The sequence below is a fragment of the Chanos chanos genome, chromosome 8, assembly GCF_902362185.1.
Source record: "Chanos chanos chromosome 8, fChaCha1.1, whole genome shotgun sequence".
Classification (NCBI taxonomy): Eukaryota; Metazoa; Chordata; class Actinopteri; order Gonorynchiformes; family Chanidae; genus Chanos; species Chanos chanos.
Window position 1 is genome coordinate 8,655,374 of NC_044502.1, and position 22,046 is coordinate 8,677,419.

General features: G+C 41.7%; 1 protein-coding gene across 4 annotated transcripts in view; it reads left to right on the forward strand.

Moving 5' to 3' along the window:
* Positions 1 to 22,046, forward strand: part of prkcaa (protein kinase C, alpha, a) — a 113,430-nt gene that overhangs the window by 36,001 nt on the left and 55,383 nt on the right. For all 4 annotated transcript variants that reach the window (XM_030780995.1, XM_030780994.1, XM_030780993.1 and 1 more), the window contains exon 3: positions 2,405 to 2,487. In XM_030780995.1, coding sequence (XP_030636855.1) covers positions 2,405 to 2,487 — 83 coding nt within the window. The remainder of the gene's footprint in view (positions 1 to 2,404; positions 2,488 to 22,046) is intronic.

The window sequence follows — 22,046 nt, forward strand, 5'->3', positions numbered from 1 at the left end:
GTGTTACATGAACTTAGTTGGGGCCAGAATGGTAGAAAAAAACTCTCTCTACGGCTCTGGTCGGGGCAAATAGACCACTGTAGACCTTCATTTAAGCACTCAGACTCAACTGCCAAGACCAGGATAAGCAAACGTGCTTGCTGTTTTTGCAACCACGCCCCCAAAGCGAGAAGTGGTAGGGCAAAATTCACAGGGTGTTTCGCTGTGTGAAAGCCTGCAGTAGGGCTGCCGCGATTGGTCGACGTAATCGATGACGTTCGATGCTTAAAATGCATCAACATGAATATTTTAAACCGACACAGCATTGTTTTAATTCTATGAATTTACCTTTTTGATTACTAAAACGCTTCAATTCATTATAACAAATGTTTTTATTCAATATCGCTGCGTAATTGCTGCTAGGGCTGCCACTAACGACTATTTTTCTATCGATTAATCTATCGACTAATCGAGGCATTTTCCAAAGGCTGTCCTTATTAGGAAAAAAAGTCAGCGGTGGACCAACATAACACATGCCATCACTGTGTACTTGTTATTAAAATACCTCTGTACTATGTGAAAAATGTGTTAGTAATGCAGTTAAGAGTACAGTAATAGCAGTTGCCATACCAGTGCTTTAGCCTTTCAGAAGCATTTATATTGAAATTTTAAGAAAAACGAATATACCGTAATATATACTGTTACAGTTTGTGCTTCATATTATACCGTGATATTATATATATAATTTTTTTTTTTTATGATGTCAAAGAAACACTGAAGAGTTTTCAGGCTCTTCAGATGTATAACATTAAAAGCACATGTCACTCTTAAGCTTGAAGGACTTCCCTTCACTTTTAGTGATTATTGGATAGAGGCGTTTTAGGGTTTTATAGGTGCTAATGGGTGGGGGCGGGGGGGGGGGCAGCCCACAGTCTGATCTGTGGCATGTTGCCAGTGCTATTGATCTGTGGAGTCTGTGTGTGTGACAGCATGACAGCGCTGGTGCTCTCCGCGCATTTGCTGCGTGTCGATTTACAGATGGGTCCTGAGTCTGATCTTAATGCTGACGGAGCCGTGAGGCTGCCCTCTTCTGAAGGCCCACTCCTCGCAGCTCTTTCCTCTGGCCTCAGGGCCGTGATTCACCGTCCTCTCTTCATGCATTATTAAAGGGACAAATCTCCGCTAGGCTTACTAATGCGGGCAGATTCCCGCTAGGGTTCCTAAGGAAGACTAAACAAAGATAAGTGATAGGCTACCATTACTGCGCTCTCCCTGTAACGAGTTAAGAAAAAATGGCCCATTGTGTGAGTCTTATAAAGATGAGGTCTTTAGAACAAAGCAGGTTATTTTGATTTATTTTCTCTTGAAGCTAGTAAAAATGAATAATTCTCAGATCTTGGAGCACGCTGCATTTCTGTGTTGAAGTGCACGTGTCAGTTATGTTTAAGTGAGCAGGAGCTGATCTGACCTCTTCATTGTACTAAGGAAAAAGCTACTAAATGATGGCGTTTCAAAGGTACAAAATGATGATGAAACTGAATGACATTTTCTGTATATTTGAAAGAGTATTCACAGTTTTGCAGACAACAGCATTTAAAGTGAATATGCAGCAGTAGTAACAAATATATGGCAAGTAATTAAAGCAAAAATATAGTAAACGTAAAAGTTTGGTCATCATGTCGGTTTGTACTTTGAGTGTCACCTCCTCAGGCAGATGTAATAGCTTCTAAGAATTTCCTGTGGCCTGCAAAGAGCTGTTGTATTCTTGTTTTGGATTGTTTTCCAACTCATCCTTGCAGAACTATTTCAATTGAAAAATATTAAAAAATTTCATTAAAAAACGTTCTAAATATTCCTTACATGCACTGCATGTTTCAGATCTTCCCGCAGCTTTTCAGTAATATTCAATAACACCCTGGAGTCTTCTGATATTCTTTGGGACATTCCAAAACCTGCATCTTTTTTTCCATTAGTTCTTCAAGGTTGATTTTGAGGTGTGTTTTGGTACCATGACTGAGAGATTCAGTGAAACCAACACTTTGACTAGGGGAGTCCAAACCTCCATGATTGAATACATCTGTGTTCTTAGGTTCAGACCACAGATATGTCTTGAATTTCCCTTGTGTATGGAAAAGAATGGTCTCACTATAAGATGACTTCTGAACTCACTGTTACCAGTACTTTTCCGGTCCTCAGGCTATGTGTGTAACGCAGACCTGTTGCTACACCTTATTCATAACGACCAAACATGGAAAGTTTTGCAACTGTCTAACTGTTGTCTTCTCTCTCTCTCTCTCTCTCTCTCTCTCTCTCTCTCTCTCTCTCTCTCTCTATCTCTCTCTCTCTCTCTCTCTCTCTCTCTCTCTCTCTCTCTCTCTCTCTCTCTCTCGCTCTCTCTCTCTCTCTCTCTCTCTTTCTCCCTCAGTCTGCTGTTTTGTGGTCCATAAGCGGTGCCATGAGTTTGTTTCGTTCTCCTGTCCTGGAGCGGATAAGGGTCCTGACACAGATGTAAGTAGACCCAGACCTGGCCCACAAAAAGGGAGAGAGCATCTCTTCTCTATGATGACAACAGATTATATTCCTTTTCTGCTCCACTGTGCCATTGTGTTATATAACTCAGTAATAATACTTCAGCAATATCCCATGTGACTGAAACAAATTACTCTTGAGATCATTTGAGTGATATAGTCTAAAGTAAGAAGCTGTATTCATAGCGTGAGTAATTGTCTAACACAAAACTGAAGGTTCTTTTTAATAATTGTTCTTCTAAAACGAAAAGTAAAGTGAAAAGTTATTACATAGAGTGAAGTAAGAATCTGTATTTGCAGGGAGAACAACTGTCTTGCCTGGTCTTGCAGGAAGTTCATTTTAATTCATTTTTATGAAATGAAACAGAAGGGCTTTTTTCCCCCCTCCCATTTTGGTAATACTTTCAAATAAGGAAATACAGGTTCTCATTATGTTACACTATTTAGATTTCCATTCTTGTTGATATCCTCTGCCCTTAGTGGAAAGAGCAACATTTGTATCAAAGGTATCAGAATTCTAAACTGGTTCCTCAAGCCAGCTGAGCGGCCTGATATTTCAACTTGCATAAAACGCCACCCTCACTCCATCTCCCTTCAGGTTAGGTCACTAGGGTTGCAGCAATGCTCTCAGCTGACTTCCTTATAGTAAACATGACATGTTTTCTCTCGCTCACTCTTAGGTTTGGTAGTCACTACGGCTCGGCTTCACTAAATGGTAATGCGTTAAGTGATCCACAAAGAAGTTTTTCCCCTCTGTTCTCTAGATCTTGAGGCAGAACACAGAGTACAGAACACAAGCGCTTCATTATGAGCTTTCTTGGGTGCTTTAAAAAAAAAAGAAAGAAAAAAAAAGGAAAACGAATTGGGAAAAAAAAAACCTCTCAGCCTCATTTAAAGCTAATTAAATCTACGGCAGTTGTTGAAATGTACCTGTCTGCTCTAAAAAGACCAGTTTCACCCTACTTTTATTCTCCTTTCCATGTTAAGTCCAGTTAGCCTTAAGAGTGTTCAGTAGCGACATCAAACAATGCTCAGTAGAGGACTGATTTTCACCGTCACTCAGTCTGTGTGGAACAGCAGTGACACTTCATATTTAACACTGAACCTATTGTTTACTCTCTAGATCTGGATCTTCACGGTCAGGCTGAATTACTCACGGTTTTGTCTGTCAATCATCAGATTATTCTTCAGTTCAATATGTGGTAGTCCTCATAGGCAGGGCCCTCCTTCAAGTGTATTTCAAGACCAGTCCAGACTGATGAATTCATGTGAAAAAAAGCCACTGTGTTGCCGGGATGAAGGCCAAGATACTGCCTGCTAGTCTTTTTTTCAACCAGAAACACATAAGAGATCACACTCAGAGTATATAGATACAGACCATATATGATTAGTCCCACAGAACATTGTGTAAGAGTCGCTAATGAAGCTGGAGGAGGATGTTGTATGAAGGAATCTATATGCTGCAGTCAATATGTTCTCTGATAGAGCAATCACAGCACCAGGGATATTAAATGCTTCTCGGTATAGAGGACCTACATTAAACCTACTGCCAGGAGCCTTTTCATTTAGAAAGAAGCACTCCCAGGAACTGTAGGTCATTATTTCATACAGGGGCCTTTTGACAAATTGGAGTTGGAAACAAACTCTTTACGTGTGCCAGTTCCTCCAGTCTGAGCCTCTGTGAGTTCTTCATGTGTGTGTTAGCTCAGTGCAAACTGACTTTCCTTCTCATGATGTTTGGAGTATACATGAAACCGGAGATAAGGTCACTGTGTCATTCAACTCCTCCAACAAGTTGTCCTTTTTATAGAACACAGCGTAGATGACACCCAGGCTGTATTGCTGAAATGTTTAGCCTTGGAGGGCTTTTTGGCCTGGTACTGTCTGAGGGTTTTGCTGAGCTATGGAACAAGTTTTTTTAATGATGAATGTCAAAGTCAAACATTAGAGTTGTGTTCCATAAAGAATGCAGCATTGTACTTAGCATGTTAGCCAACGCCTGTCTTTAAAATGAAATCTTTAAATTTTACCAAATTTGTTTCAGACGTGAGTTTCTGCTTTTTATCAGCCATACGATTCCGCCTGTCTCGATAAGACTCAAAACTAGATAAGACTAAACTAGACAGAACAGTGAGGCAATAAAAATTCTCAGTCTTTAGTTGACCATTAGACCTTGATTTCCTCTTCATTAGATTCTACAGTGATGTAACTGCGAGGCAGTGTTTATAAGATGGTGTGCACACGTTTTAATTCAGCTAACATGGCTGTGAAAATCCTCGGTCCAATTTTGATTTAGCACACCGTTGCACAAGGGTTGCCAAGGGCAACTAAACACACATGCACAGCCCACACGAGCAAGGGCTACTCTCATGGGGGTAATTGTGAGAGCAATTACATATCTTTGTGTGCAAATATCTGCCATTGCTCATCGACACTCTCCTGGCAATGTTCCCTCACTCTGCTAGCTTAGTGGAGGCAATATCATGCAAATTTTTGCCAAAACGCATCGATTTTTGTACCACGCTTCTTGGCAGTAGCTCTTGATCCCTGTTGTAAGAGCATGCACAGGTCATGCACAGTTTACTGGAGTAATTAAAACAACAAATTGCTATCGTTTGGCAACTCAATAGTGGAATTACAGCAGATGCCAAAGTGGAGTCTAGCAGGACAAGCAGTTTAAATTATGCAGTAGATGCCCTTCCTCCACAGGGGCGGTTTGTGATGAAACGGCGAGGCTGACGTTACGCCAGGCTGTGTTCTAATGTATCATTGATATCTTTTCTCACCAAGCAGTTACTGTAGGGGAAGTAGCTTCTTAACCTGTAAGACTGTCACGGTTCCCACTTTCCGGTAGCATAGCACTAGCACCACCTAGCACCCGAAACATTATCACTGTCACAGCATCACTGTAATTGTATCCTTTTGATTACCAATTGGTGATCATTATGGGCAACTTGAGGGTTGCTTTTAGGCAGCCTTAAAAATCTCACGATTTGTAATGGCTTACAGAAATCAAGACCCACCATCAGTGGTCTCCTAGGGAGAGCCTGGGTAATCTGATCGCAGAGCAGAACGACGCGAACTGCGCTCTCCTCCGCTGTGATGTAATAACTGATCCATTTTAGTACGTTCATCCTTGGCCCATTCCCTCCGTGGCCCAGAATGCCAACGTGTGATTTTAGCATGGACATTGTGGCAGTGCTCACCTTCAACCTTTTCACAGTTACAGGAGACCAGAGAGCTCATGAATATGTTTAGCTCTTATCCGGGACTTAGGGTATTGGCATGTTTTGAAGACGCACTGGCCTAATTAATATACGCAATCTCTGTGAAAGCACTCTAGTCATTCGTTAATGACTGTTTGAAACTCTGTGGTAGATTCCTGGTGTTTAGCTGGGTAAAATATGTGAAACTCTGGCCAGTGACTGTGTTCTGTTCACCCAGTAAAGACATGATTACACTGAGACCTTTCGAAGCGTAAAAAGCACGATAGCCCATAATTTGACTGTAATATGTTGTTACATTACATTTTGAGTTTTATCTGCTGCTTCCATAGATTTCCTTCTAGGTTCGTTCCATTATTAAAACTGTCACTTCAAAGCATAATCATCCAGTACCATAATGAGCTCATTGATTATCTTGTCTTTCGCGTCTTATATCAGTGTGTAAAAAAAAGTTTTCTTGTTCAATTCATATCTGTTAATGTGCTCGTATAACAGGGAGGCTCTGTTCAGGAGCTGTGGCATCAATCACACTTGGCATGTATTTATTACTCGCTGACAGGATCCTAAGACTGACAAATTACCATTTGCTGGCAGCACAGTCAACTAAACACATCAATGGTGTGCTAATTCAAGACTCCATACATAAGGGATGAGAGTTTCTGAGATATATTCGGCTGATACCGAAATAAATTTTATTTGCAATGATCTCGATTGGAATGGAATACTCTTGTTCTATATTTAATCAAAAAAAGAAGAGAGAAAGGGAGAGAGAGAGAGAGAGAGAGAGAGAGAGAGAATGTGAGCTGTTTCATTTGTGCATTTTCTTCCCCTATTCAATTTGAATTTGATTCGCATCAGATCATTAGTTGACCCCCTTTAATCTTTATATGGCTCATCTTAATCTTGGATTTAATCTAGATGATCGGTTACATGTGAGTCATTTCTGTAATCCCAACAGTAAACCAGATTTGACCCTGGGATGGAGTCCTATGAAATTTTGAACGAGGTGTGACATTGGAAATATTTCCCATGGCTGTGTTTGAACCAGCTGAGGAGAGTACATCCAAAGCATAGTTTATTATTCCTACTCTCAGATGTCTTTGAAAAGCATTCCTCGCGGTTGTTATCCAGAGACACAAATGATCAGTGATAATAAAATGTTTGTGCAGCACAAAGGATTTAGTCTGTTTAGATGTTGAAAGTGGAGTAATTGTTTTGAGATAAGGGCAATGAGATAGTACTTATTGCAGCACTGTTAGAAACAAAGTCAACAGGAATCTTCTGAGTTTGTATATTTGTATTCGTTTGTATATTGAAGGCAGTTACATTAATAAACACGTAAGGTCGCAGTGACCTAGATTTGGTTAGTGTGGCATATTACGTTGCTTCAGTCACTGTGACAAATGAACTGGACATTAATGTCATCTGTAATGCAGATCCATGTCTCTGACCTTTGCTTGATGAAGCACACCCCCAAAAAAGCGATGCGATTTGCTAGGTACTGGGGTCATTATGGATGTCATAATTATGGATCTCAAGTTGAGACAAAGCCAAAACCTCAGAAGACTAAAAGGATCAGGAGATGATGATGATGATGATGATGATGATTGGGGGAACCGGGGGGGGGTGTTGTTCCTACTGTGTCTAGACGACTCCACTGTGTGACTGTACGGTAAATTATGCCCTGAAGATTGTCCGAAACCCTCTCTGAAGGTGCACAGTCTCTTTGAGTAGTCATCTTCTGCTGATTGAACTCCTTAACCTCGCCCAGTGATTGATGAAGTGTAGCTGGGATGGGTGCGTGACCCGGTAATGGAAAAGCGAGTGCCGCGGAAAGAGCGGGTCCAAAGTGGCAGAGGATTGATGATGTCACCAGGGAAAGGTAAATTAAAGATTCTCCTCACCCCGGTGTCAGTTTCATTCTCCCTTTCTCTGGCAAACTTTCCCTGGACACTTAGAGCAGTTAATATCAGACGCGTGGCAGCGCCTTGCCTTGCCGTCGCTACCCTCGTTCTGTCTGCTCAGCTAATTTAGTTAAAGTGTCCAGACAGCGAAAAAAAATTTTGTGACACGAGCATTCTTTGAACTTTTGAAGAAGTTTCCCGCTTCCACGCTGAGGTGAAAACAAAATGAACGAAATGAAAAGGACCCACTGTATCGTAACTGCTTATGACTTACGTGCTCTCTTCAAAGCCGCAGTGTTTCGCTGCAGCGGTGGACACGCTGACGGCTCTGCCTGTGGATCCCCAGAATATCAGTGCAGTCTGGGTGGACTGAGTCTCCTTCAACCAGAGCCTCCTAATTGAGGGTCTCTATGCCTCGTTGATTTTATTACAACTCCATTAACATCCTCAGCAGGCTCTTTTCCGGATCCTAAAGATGTTAATGCAGAGCCTGGACCCAATGGATCTAAACGGTCACGATAATGCACTGGATTGGGAACATTGTGAAAAGACATCAGAAATGGTCATATGCAATACACAGCACATGCACTGTGCAGCTGAAAACTAGGGCAACCTTAATGCATAAAGAGTGGCGTAAACATTTCTTTAATCTGAAATTTCTGTGTATTCTGTTTATTTTTGCTGTGTAATGTCCAAATTTCAACCTAACGGATATGTCAGAGAGAGAGAGCCCTCCAAATTGCCTTCTATGAAGTTTTTATTTGTTTTGAGAATTTTGATGGGCTAGCATTTGAAGTAATATTTAGGTAGATAATGTGTGGGTTTTTAGCCCACCTTTGCTTTACACTATAGTTGATAGAGATCTGACCCTTATATTTGACACAACCTGAATATTTTTATAACAGAGTTTGATGTAGACCACATTTGTATGCGGGACTAAATTCGATACCCAGCCACGTGACCTGTCTGTGACCTGTTCTTGGACCAGTAAATCAGAATTGCTCAGCGCTTAATGTGACCCAAGTGATCTTCGCGTCGCTCCCGATGCGACGGCTCACTTTTGTCATTACTCTGTGTTATTGTTTCACGAGGCGGGGCTCTTCTCCTGGATCTGTAGATCTCGCCGTACGGAAGCGGCGGCAGTCACAGCAGCGCAAAGTGCTAACGCTGAAACTTCATCACGTTTTCTCTTCATCGGCCTTTTCGTTACAAGCTTATCTGAAACTCAGTGTCCACTGCAAAGCATCTTCAAAAAAAAAAAAAAAGGAGAGAGAGAGAGAGAGAGAGCGAGCAATTTCCTGACATCAGTGGCCTCTGTGATGGGCCAGTAGATGTGAAACGACTATCTAAGTCTGCCATCTTCTGCTGCTGAGCAGTTGCTTATACAATTCCTTTGAAGACAGAGCAATTCACACTGATACTGGATATTTAACAAATATGAGTATGAACAGTCAGACAGGGGAAAAAAAAGTCCAACTTGGGCAACAGTTCAAACAGATTTCTTTTAAGTATTGCTGAGCTTCTCCGTAGTAATCATCATACACAGGTTTCACGCTGTGTTGACGCTGTCAGATGACCACTCTTTCTCCCTCTTCCTTCTTCTCTCTTTGAATTTCTCTCCCACTCTCTGTGTCATTCACAGTGTTTGTGCTGTGCTTATCAGCAAACCCAGGGAATTAGAATGAGATGAAACAACCATACACTTGAATCCTCCTGTCCAGACAACACTACACTGTTATTGTAGCAAGTGTGCTTTTCAAAGGCTGCATCACAGGACAGTTTATGAAGGGTGCCTAAGTTGTATTCAGTCATACACTGATCCTGTATTTGTTTTCTGGTTGTCGTGGCTCAGTGGTATTCACAGGGAGCTGCTTTGATGAGTGGAACACCGGAGTAGAGGAGAAAATCCCATTAACTGTGTTTATATGCATCCATCCACTAAGCCTTATGGGGTCTTGAGTCTACACTGTTTATGTTTCCAAGACATGTACGCAAGAGGGATCCCGAAGACTGCTGGAAAAATGCATTAGTCAGTCAGAGCTCAGATGGGCAGGAGTGCTCTTTGCAAAGAATGTCACCTCTCCCTTGTTTACAGAGTTGTAGAGGTGACATTGCTTCACTGCACTGCTTGACCTTTCACACAAACACTCTCACACACACACACACACACACACACACACACACACACACACACACACAGTACAAAGAAATGCCCTCACTTATGGATTTACACACTCTTTTAAGCGCCATAGACGTTTAATCTTCCAAAAGCATAATGCATGTTTCCTCTTTGTCTACTACTAATACTTGTTTACACCACAACATATAATAAACGTGCTGTGGTTTTGTCTATTCAGAGGTGAGATAAGGGTGTGCTCATCCACATCAGCTGCTCTTTTGAGTGTAACTCAAGTGGAACACTGTTTGTTGGTGTTGGAAGGGAGGGCTAGAGTGCTAGTTATGCAAGCAGTGACATCAAACCCACCTCTCGCCTTTGATGACACCTCATCTCCGCCGCGATGACAAAGCTTGGTGTGCAGCCAAGAGAAAACGGTGCCTCGGCCGCACATTTTCATACCGCGCCTGCTACGAGGCATGACCAGTTACTACTAGTATTAGCCTGGCTGGCAATTGCCAAAACTCATTCTTTCTCTCCTTCCGGTTTGAGTACTGAAAACGGTTTACAACAGTCCAATGCATCTGAAAAACATTTTACTGTGCAAATGCTCGGCTTGTATCTAGAGAGCAATAATGGAACCTCTGTACCTAGAAGACAAAAAAAAAAGTAGAGCCTCTGTAACTAGAGGACAGTATGACTGAACTAGAGCCACGGTAGTTAACATCTGATGACCTCAAGAAAGAAAAAAAAAAATCACAGCCCCCCCCCCCCCCCTAAAAAAAATGTCGTCCTTTGACTAAGGACGCTGTTGAGATCTTCTGGCTTTTTTTTCTAGCTGAAAGGAAACGATAAATGACAATATTTGAACTTTTATCTGTTGCTTTTTCTCTTATCCCAGGAACTTTGCCTTTCATTTCAACCTTTTTGCCACTGATGGCCTCAGTGGTCTGGTTATCTTGTGAAATTACTGAAGAAGAATCACTGGCCCGAAACAGCTATGTCTAATGATGATACTGCTACAGCCCTCATTGCATCTGGTTGTGTAAACACCTCACAGCTCGTCTTTCTCTACAAAATACTCACGTACATAAGCGCTGATTTTATGCCTCTCATAAGCAGGGTTGCCAACTGTTTTATCAGGTGAGAGATGTTTTAGATTGATCTAGTGGGGGGTGGAAAGGAAAAATATTTTGTAGTTCTTTTTTTTTTCTTTTTTTTTGGACTTTAATGAGAGGACCTTCTTCTGTATCTCCTTAACAAGATTAGCGTCTAGTTATACGTAAGCCTTGGAAATCCATTTAACAAAGTTAAATCCATTTCTTTTATCCAGTTATCTGCCCCCGGATAAACAAAGGCAGACGTGGGGAGGTCCAAAAGGAGAAGAAGAGTCTCATTGCAATGATTTCTCTACGCTTGTTATGATCAGACTAGTTTCTCTTAAATTGCCTTATCTGATCGATTCTTCATGCCCCTCATCAAGACTGAAATCACTATTGTTCTCCGAGGGAGATTTTATTTAGCCACGCTCAGATCTTCTCTCCCGAACAAGACAGCACAGAGGGATATAACCAGACCAAACAAAATCAACATGGTGGTGTCTCTATAATGCGTTTTTTATTGTAAGTAATCCACGGGTAATGCTAGAGCTGTCAAAAAAGTTTTAGCTGCTTCTGTTGGGAACATTTTCACTATGTAAAGTCCTGCGATGAAAAACAGAAAAGAGCTCAGTTAGACTCCAGCATTTCGTGAGTCAGAAGTACTTAATGAGAAAACTAATGCAGCCTTTAGAGAGTTTAGCGGAAATTTTTTCCAATGCCATGCAATAAGTTTGCAGCGAAGATGAGATTTTTTTGGTCTCTTTTATATTGCAGTACAATCTTTGAACTTTATCATGCATTGTTTTTATTTTTCACGATGACCTTGGAAGGTATTCATCAGAGAGTGAACAGAAGCCTGCATAAAGAACCTCTTTTCATTCATTTGCTTGCTGCTTTTTGACTCAAACAGTTTATTGTGTGTTTATATGTTATCCTTGACAGGCGCTTTTCTTAAGAGACCGTCTTGTGCAGCTGTGTTATGAGGTATTCATTTTTTAAATTTTAATTTATTTTTAAAATGTGAAAATCATGAGCACATCCAAGCATATGGAGATCTTGGGAAACCATACCACTGTAACCATACCACAAAATATCCAGACCAGAAAACTGAAACATAGATCACACAGTGAAAAAGATCTCAGCGGTAATTTGCTCAGGAATGTATAAACAAGAAGTTTAAACTCTAAATCTCATGAAATTGGTTTGTGGATTAAATTGATTCCTTTGCAAAACGCTTCATTCCCGTGGATGTAAATGAATTCTTAGCCACAATGTTTTGTTTTGGGGGTTTTTTTCACACAAGTGGATTGTTTACAAAGCATCAAGCAACACTCTTTAACCTTGATATTATTTACTCTAAAAAGACAGTTCAATCCTTTAAAATAAGTAAAATTATAAAACTCAGATACTCAGAACTGCTGAGGTAAATGGAAAAATCTCCGAATCCATCTGCCGTGGTAAGAGAGAGTGCATTGTCTTCATTAAGGCATCTTTCCCTGATGAGCTCTTGGAGTGCCTACAGGTTTAGTAATGAATGGCCTATCCAGGGTTTTTTTTTTTTTTTTTTTGCTTCGTTTTTGCTTTTTTTTTTTGCATAACGGAACTAGAAGAAGGTTGAGTGCTATGCTCAAGAAAATCTCAAATCAATCTCAGAGTGTTGTAAGTACACCGATCGCCTGTTAGCCTACCTTAGTCATCATTTGGTCAATGCTGAAAAGTATCACAATGAAGTGAATATGCTAAAAAAAACAAAACAAAAACAAAAACAAAACAAGTTATCACAAAACGACAGCGAGACTCCTCTCGGAGGTAAACCTGGCATTAGCTTTTGATTTCGACTGTGCTGCGGTCACCGCTTCTCTCTTCAACAGTTTTTTTAAAAAATCAGGCAAATCATTCCTCCTTAAGTAGAGACACAGTGCGCTGTCATCTCTCCTCTCATTGGCAGGTATGACCGTTGCCTTCTCACTGCTAGATAACATCCATGCAAGCTAACAATAGAAGCCTCTGCACAGACTATGCATCCGTGACCTTTCAAATCCTAAACCAATGTGAAGGGCATGGTGGATTAGCGCTGCGGTGCAAGCTGTGGCGGCTGGTATTTCACACTATGCTGCTTGTTGCAGTGCATCCGATACTGCTTACTGACAAGACGGTTACGATACCTTTGTGTAAATTTATTACAAAGGCGCGGAGTGTTGTTGTTTGGTCTACGAGAAGACGAAATCACGGAGTCGACTGTCACTCGTTAAAAAACTGTGTGCTATTTTACGATCGCCCGTATAATGCGAGATGATGGACGTGGATGGTTGTGACAGACATATCTTGGATGATGTTAACAGGTGAGTCCCTCCCAGCGGGGACGCCAACTCGTAATGCCGTGAAACAGAACAACCCCTCGACCGTAAACGTCCGCAAAGTGTTTAGTGTCGTCCAAGGAGAATAAAGGGTGAAAAAACTGAACTGGTTTTAGGTCTGTGATCTTTTTTTATTTTTGTTTATTTGTTTCCCCTCGATAGCGACCTCTTAGATTGGTGTATGGGATGCACGGTCCTACCCTCCCGGTGGAAACAATAGAGAAATTTGGAGTGTCAGGTTTGTTTGAGGAAATAACTATTTGCGTTGGCACAGCTGGGCAGCAACGGATGCTTCTTGTATGCCATATCTTACCATCAAAAGACTTCCTAGACTGTTTAGGGTTCCAACGTTTCCCAAAACATCAGCCACTACATGTTTCAAGGTCGGCGATAGCCTGTGCAGCTTTGGCTTAATTTCCTGGCATGTTTTTCATGCTGTTACTTGGGCAGATGTTTACGTAGTGTCCTTTGCTCTTGAACTGGAGTACAGCCCAGTCGCTCAGCCCCACTGCGTCTTATAATGTCTTATTTATGAATATAATTATGTTGTCATTGGAAAGAGTTGAAAGGCTCTGCGGAGAGTCCTCTGGCCGGGTCTGGGCCTCAGTGCCGTGCACTGTCTTCCTGGAGAGGGTAAAAGTTGAGGGACTCTGGCTCTCTGTGTTGGGGGACCCCCTTTTGCTCAGACGTATGCATTGTTTGGATGGACAATAGGGCCATACTGAATATATCAAGCAGTTCTTCTGGCTATTAAGTAAACAGATAAATGATAAGCATGGTTTCATTCCCTTATGCCCCCCCCCCCCCCCACACACACATGCACACACACTTCAAATACAGCAGCAGGCTGGATTTGGATCTCTAAGTAAGAGATGGGAACAAGTGAAAGGGTCAGGTGAGGTGTGGGCTTCGGAGACCAGGGTTGTCAGAATGCAGAGAGATACTTACAGATGGCTGCAAAGCCAATGCACTGTTGACTTTGGAAAGGTCAGGACTGAGCCAAGCTGAATCCAGCCCATGCATTTACATGTCATTTAGAGCGTTTGGAGACCCAGTGACTGACACATTGAAATCAGTCCTTGTTTAAATGCATTTGGAAATGGCGAATAACTGCCTTTCAATTATGGTTAATTTCCTTTGTCTACATGATTGCTTCAGTATAATTTTTATTTTTTTTAATTTTTTTTTTTTTTTTTACATGATTTTACTGTTCATTTGTTGAAATGATGCTGATACGATTACTTCCCTGAATATGAACTGCAGCGTTTTATGCGCCGCTGAAACTGGCACTAAGTGGAATTAAACCGTCACTCTCTGGCTTGATTTCACCCAATGCGCTGATTACAATCTCTACCTTATCTGCAGTGGAATTTTCTAGACTGAATCTGCTTCGGCGCAGTGTAATTATCTCTGTCAGGAAGTGGTGTTATTCAGGTTTGATTTCACTTTGACCTTTTTTTTTTTTTTTCTTTTTTTTTTTTTTTTGTGAGGGAGCTCATCGCTGTCGGCAACAAGGCAAGAGGAAGTGACTTGGTTGTCAGGCAGCGGAGGTGCTGGGGCTCTGTTAGCAAAATGTCACCTCTCAGTAAGGGGGTAAAGAGGGAATTTAGGGAATCAATGACATCTGGTATCTCAGTGATGAGGAGTCACATGGTCCAGAGAGACTACTTCCTCAGGTCTCATGATGTCATATGGGACCCTGGTTGCTCTAATCGGTTACTGGCCCTCGGTTAGTTTCTGAGTCATACCACAGTAATACGTCAGAGGCATTGGGTCCACTTCACATTGTGTTAGTAAGATTGTTTGATACTGTTTACAGAATAAGGAATGGGAGAAAATGCTGTAGGAAGACATGGAGATTGTGTTTTCTGAGAAAAGGGCGTTTTTTTTTTTTTTTTTATTATTCAGAATCTCATATTGTGTGCTCTCTCTTAGATTGTTAAAAAAGAACTCCACTAGTATTCAGCGACTTTCATATATTCTTTGAATTTTGCATGCTCGTTAATTGTTAATGCATCTCGACGTCTCCGAGTCATTTTTGGAAAATATGGAAGTATTTGGAACAGTCGCAAAACAGTTCCTGCAAGGACTCCCATGGACGCCTCCTAAATCCGTGCAGTTTGCTTTTACAACAGCTGAACACGTTTGGGAAAACATACAAGCGTCCTGTCCTTTTCCATCACTGTCCACCTGTCCCTTCTCCAAAAAAAACTCATGAAGTGGATGGTTCAGCTTTAGTGCTTAGTGCTTAGCACTAACAAAGGTCCGTGTCCTTCTTTTGAGCCTTGCTATTGAGCTCCCAGGCTTTCTGTACTGATGGTGTTCCATTTGAGGTGTGAGATGTTGCAGGTACAGATAAGAGCCATTTCCTGTACTGTGTGTGCCTGAGCTAAAAAGCTCGATCCATTTAACTTGAAGTTTTCTCTCTTACCGCAGCCTCTCCTGTAAGGCTACCACTATACTCACACATGACCGTTATACATTTCAAATCCTCTCAAAGTGCTTGCCTCTGACACTGTGTTCGTAATTTTTAGGAATATTACAATTAAGGGGGGTTCAAACTTTCCGTTCTTCTTATTATCATTTTTTGCCCCCAGCTGTTGGATTCAACTTAATTGGGAGCCGACGTTGTACTTTCAGCTCGTTCTGATAATTGAATATGCTCGTGCATTTTGCAGAATTATTAACCAATGCAAAGTTAATTTAAAACCAGTTCCATTGTATTCACAGCAACCGCGAGGTCACAAGTGCATCCGCAAACATGTAAGAGGGCAGTTTCTCCCACTGTTACACTCTGAACTGCTATAGCCTCTGCTGTTTTTCCTCTTCCAGCCATCGTTACCAATGAAAGAATGTGGCAGAATGTACAAAACTTTAAAAAGCCAGTGCAGCCCCAAGTTAGAGAGCCCGATATTCGTGCATAGTTACATGCTTATTAATTAATCTCTTACTAATTACAAATGTAATTACCAGATGGATAAATATTCAACTTGTTTTAAGCGATAAACGCAAAAGCGTTCGCTCGCAGAATTGCGCAGTTATTATGTAAATGCACTATGCTTTAGGCACCTAATGTAAAGTAGGGCTTCACCAACTTCCTTTTTAATTGCCCTGTAAAATAATCCACGGACAATGAACGGATGAAAGACGAAAGAGTCTATTTGTGCTGTTGCAGGTGTGTGTTACATCACGATGGATCTGTCTGAGAGGTATTTTAGGTGTTATAAATCGTTTTAATTGAAAGGAGAAGAAGGAAAAAAAAGATGCATAACCTGTCACAAATACACCACAAATGTAATTATGTAATTCGCTGCCACTGCATGTCATCCTCCACTGTAGAAGGAAGCGTTAGATACCGCCTGCAGTGAAGTGACCCTTGTTTGATAGAGCTAGTGAGGGGTGTTTGAGGAAACGGGGAACTGAGGGAACTCAATTAACGCAAGATAAAATCACCAGGACAAGGCAGTGAATGATGCATGTCGCAACAGCTTGGTCCTCGCTGTTCCTTCATTGATGCGCTCTGATAGAAAAACACATAGACTTAAATGACTTCCCGCAAATGAGTGTCAAACAAGTGGGGCTTCCGTACCAGCTGGTTATTAGAGATTAAACTCTGTTAAATGGATATACACCCAAGTGTGCATTCTCACACTTACACGCTCACACACACACACACACACACACACACACACACACACACACATAAAACCTGCTTTGTATTATATGTTGAATGGGCAAATGTACTGCAGGGCTTATGTTCTAGTATCATATGTAACTGACTATAAAGACACTGTGTGCCTTGTGTGTACTAACAGCAGTGTTACAGTGTGGGGTGGGCTCCAGTTTGGTCATGAACTGGATTTCTGTCACATAATGACCACTTCTTAGAGTTTACATAATACTGACTGTCAGTATATCTTACAGACATTATCACTGTTTTCTTGCGTTTTATCCGTGATGTAGACATGGGTGTTGTTTGAGAAAAAAAACAAAAAAAAAAACAAAAGAAACGGCTCAGCGCGGTCTTTAGATGGTTTTTATTCATCAGAACACAGCACTGTGTGCGACTGAAGCTGACTTTATCTATTTGTTCAGTCCAATCCATTGTCATTCTTCTGAAAATACCCAGTGCAATTTTTCTCCCATTTAGCATGTGTGTGCGTGTGTGTATTAGTGTGTGTGTGTAGTTGTGTGTGTGTGTGTGTGTGTGTGTGTGTAATGATGGCTGGGAGCTGAAGCTGCAGCTATGTTTAGCCCCCTACACTGCCTCCCCACCCCCTTCTCTGTCTGACAGCATGAGCCACCTGCAGCGCAACAGGGCTGTCTATCACCCACACACACACACACCCAGCCATCCAGCCACTCTATGTGTGTGTGTGTGTGTGTGTGAGAGTGAGAGAGAGAGAGAGAGAGAGAGAGAGAGTGCATAAGGCAAGTCAGTGTCAGTGTGTTATTTTAGTGATAAGACTGGTTACTATGCAAAATATGTTAAAACAACAACACAGCAAAGTCAGTGAACTCTTGTGTTTGCTTGTGCGGTGGTCGAGGTTCTGTACGGCTTAGTCTACCCTACCCTAGTGTACGGACTGTTCTGTGCTGCTGTACGTCTGAAAATACAGGTCTCTTTGCAGTTCCATTTTTCTAAAACTACAGAGTGGCAGAAAGATGAACGGATGGATTCATTTGCAGATGGAGTGGTGGTTAAAAGGCTAGCGGGACGAAAAGATACTCAAGCGCTAACTAATACTTTTTATATGATTTTTCTTTTGTTACTAACATGGGTCTGAGAAGTTCCACTCCAGGAGCAGTGTTTTCTTTTGAGATTCTCCCAAACTGTCCATATTTAGAGGCCTCGTACATGTCTCTCCCTGCTGTATCTTTTGAGTCTGAAGCTCTTAACGAATAGCTTGCGCAACTTAGCATTTGCCACGAGCTGCCTCTGGTTTCTGTAGCTGTGTTTTCACTGGAGAACCAAAGTGCATAGCCAGCCTTTTGAATTTACTTCACAGATGGTCTTCATTTCACACTTTTTTTCAGGCCTTCCTGTTAAACCAGCCAAACCCACATTTCACGTCATCAGAATGAACATATAATCACTTCCAGAATGTAAATCTGGTAAAATACCCTCATTTTTTTTGTAAACCTGTAAACCTTTGAATTAATGTTCAGAGTTAAACAGCCCCGCTCACCATGAACACATGTTGCAGCTTTAGCACTACAAGAGTAAAATGGAAGAGGAAGATTGAGGAGAGGGAGGGCCCCATAACCACTTGGCCACATCCCTTTAATGTATAGAGATGCCCTGGACTAGCCGGATTATTGACAGGTCTTGAAAAGAGACATAAATTATGGAGAAGTAGAGATGGAGGTTGCAGGCTAATTAACGTCAGGCTCCGGGCGAGGGCACCGTCTCCACCTGGTTTCTCTCTGCGGCTGTTTGATTAGCCCATGCGGCAGGCTTTTGATCTGGAATAGATGCCATCTTCAGTAGTGCACCGTGGAGAGCTGGTCCACACCTGCTTAAGCTTTGTGCCACCATCAAAACCTCAACAGAAAAAAGGGACTCAAAGAAAGGTCTGTCATGATTTTTAAGGAGGGTGACGTCGTAGCACCTGAATGACTGTCAGTGAAGGTTTTGGTCAGGGTTTTTGGTTTTGGTTGATACAAAGCTGTTATATAGTGGCAGTAATAATAATAACGATACTAGTAAAAACTGTTCAGCCTGTGTGAGACCTTTGCCCGATATCTTCTCCCTCAGCCTGAATATATTCCCAAACAATGTGATAATTATGGAACATGTCGAAAACTTGCTCGGATGAGTTTTCTCCATTACAGCCGCTACCTTATTTATAGTATCAGTGGAAGCCCAATCGTAAACTCAACAGAGCATTGAACTGATAGTATTCTGTGATACTGTTTTGTCCTATTCATGGAAAACTTTGGTCTATTTACAGAAAACAGGTGTTATTTATAGCAAAATTCTATTAAACATTGAGTGCTTTCTAGCAAAGAGCAGCAGTCGTTTGGCAGGTCTCTGATAAGTCTGAAAATAGCTTTGTTATCCACCAGGGGCAGGGCTAGTGGCAGTTGTAGTTAATATACACAAGGAAAATGTCAAGTATGGCTGTAGCTTTCCAGGAGAATAACCAATCAGCGGTTAGCATTCGGAAACGGAATATGAAAATGCCTTCTTAGGCACAGACAAAACACAGCCTTTTTAATCACCGACGTAGGGCCTTTCAGCCCTCCTGTCTATACAGTCGTCTTAACTCAAGCCAGCGAGGCATCTGCCTGCACGTGCTGAAGTGCAGAGAAGCTTGTCTGAAAGGTGGGCGTGGGTTCCAAATTTAATAAACCCTGGAGACCAGATTAGAAAGTTTTTCTATCCGCCAACGATTTGCTTCGGTTGGGAATCATTTGCTCCCAGCTATGAGCTAATTAAGAGCAATCAGACAAAAACAGCATGTGAATGACAAATTAATCAATTCCTAATTGTCAGCATGCTTTCAGTAATCTTCATGTATTCCCACTCAGATCAGAATCTTTTAGTACATCTGTCGATCTACGAATACGTTTCTTTTCCCGACATATTTTTTTTGCATAAACCCAAAATCTCAGATGCTGATTCTCAGATGCTAACCCTGAGCTCGAAGGAAGTTATTGGAAAGCGAAAGAAAACGGGTCATGCGGTAATTGTTTAAAAACAAAAAAACCCACAGTTCTCATTTCAGTATCGACTATTACCTCTCAGCCACTGTGTGATTATTTTGTCCTTATTTTTCCATTACTCCCATCTCCCTGCGCTCTGACTGTTTTACTGAATACTCAACACTTGGATCCTGTCCTCACAGTTACGTCCTACCCAATCAGCCTGTATTACTTTTTTTTTTATATAGCCTGTACCCATCTTGGATTAACAAGTCTGTTTCTGTCTGCGTCATGCGGACTGTCTCTTGTGTCGATCGGTGCATGTCCTAGGAGACAATATGACAGTGTTTTTTTCTCATTCATGCCCAGCACAGTAAGTGAATCATCAGCCTTGGAGCCGTAACCTCATCCACTCTCTCCAGCGTGCTGCCTCGCTAGGCTATGCTAGCGTGAGGTCAGGGCGGACTGTTTGTTTAAGGCCCATTTACAGCCCGTAATGAGAACCGGGCCACAGGGACATACGGCCCCACCTTCTCGGGGGCAGATTAATGAACAATTCAGCAAGAGCTCGTGTGTGTTACCCATTTATTGCTAATGTGGAAAGCGCCGAAGGGAAACCGTTTTTTGTACATCGTGCACACAGCCAGCCCACTCACTTGATGTAACGTAATGTCCCTCTGTTGTGCACCCTTGTTACTTTTCTCTACTGTAATTATTTTTATTGATTTGTGTGCATGTAATCTTTGACAGAATTAACTAAATTCAAATTGAGACTCTTAATGGTTAATGGATATCGAGCTTGCTGCGTGGCTACGAATTGGATTTGTCAGTTCTATTAAGGTGTGCTTCTCCAGAAATCAATAAATCAATACGTGTAAAGTGAATCCAATTTCAATATCAGTACATGATCAATATTGTTTCCGTGTTCCTTATTTTAGAAGAATGTGCTTGTTTTAGGGAGACTTTTATTTAATTCCAAATTTTCTCAGTCATATCATATGGAGAGTGTTGCCTATTTATTTTAATTACACTGAAAAACTCAATAATTTGAATGCAATGAATCATTTTCAATGATTGCCCCAGTATATAGTGTACATGTTAAATTACATGTACATGTTGTTAATTATATTGTGCAGGTTAATGACAAAAGGTTGATTAGCGCTTTCTGAAACTGTGCAACCTCAACGTGAAAACATCTGCCTCCGTTTAAAGCTACTGGAGTCACTGGTTTACTCCCATTCATCTGTGCCGTTTCGACCCTGTCATATTGTGGAGCTGTCAAAGTGCTTAGGTCCTCATTACATTTTGTCTTTAGGCAACATATCCAGCTTTCATGTGGAGCTATACTGATGTTGTATGTGTGTCTCCATTGTTAATGATAATGATAACATGGGCAAGGCCATTACCACACAGTCAAGCTCACTGCTGGTAATAACACCTTCTGTAGATAATTGAATATAAATTTGCTGATGGTTTATGTTCCTTTGGTATGTAGTGAGAACGTGTCTTATTAGGAAAAGATATCACTGAAGATGAAAGAAATCTTGCAGGGAGAGAGAGAGAGAGAGAGTGAAAGAAGGAGAAAGGAAAGACGAAGAGATGAACAGGCAAAACAAAAAGCTAGTCCTTCAGGATCAGCTGCATGTGGGTGGACGTGACTAACTACAGCTGGCCCTGACCATCCCTTTTTAGACAATGCAGTCTAATATCACACACACACACACACACACACACACACACACAGAAGACGCACAGAAAACACAGCACAGGCGGCTAATTAGAGGGTATTTGACAGGAGACGTGGAAGGAGACAACAACGCAATTAAAACTCAAACACTCAGACTCTTTGGGTCACAGCTCAGAATGTCACAGACACAGAGCAGAGGACGGCGAGCGAGCAAGCGAGCGAGCGAGCGAGTGAGTGGGCAGAGGAGGGAGAAGAGAAGGCTGACCCCACACTGAGGAAACATTGCAGTGAACCATCACATGAAGTGAAACAGCACAGTTGTCTCCGTTCTCAGCAGTGGGGGGGGGGGGGGGGGGGGTGAAAAAAAGCACCCTCATGGTCAGAAGAGCGGCTAACTAAGTGCTCTGATGTTATTATATCTGTAGCTTAGCACCCTATTAAACAACTTAGCGGTTTGTTCTGTTGGCATTTGCGCGCCTGCAGCCGTGTCCCATTGTGTCTGT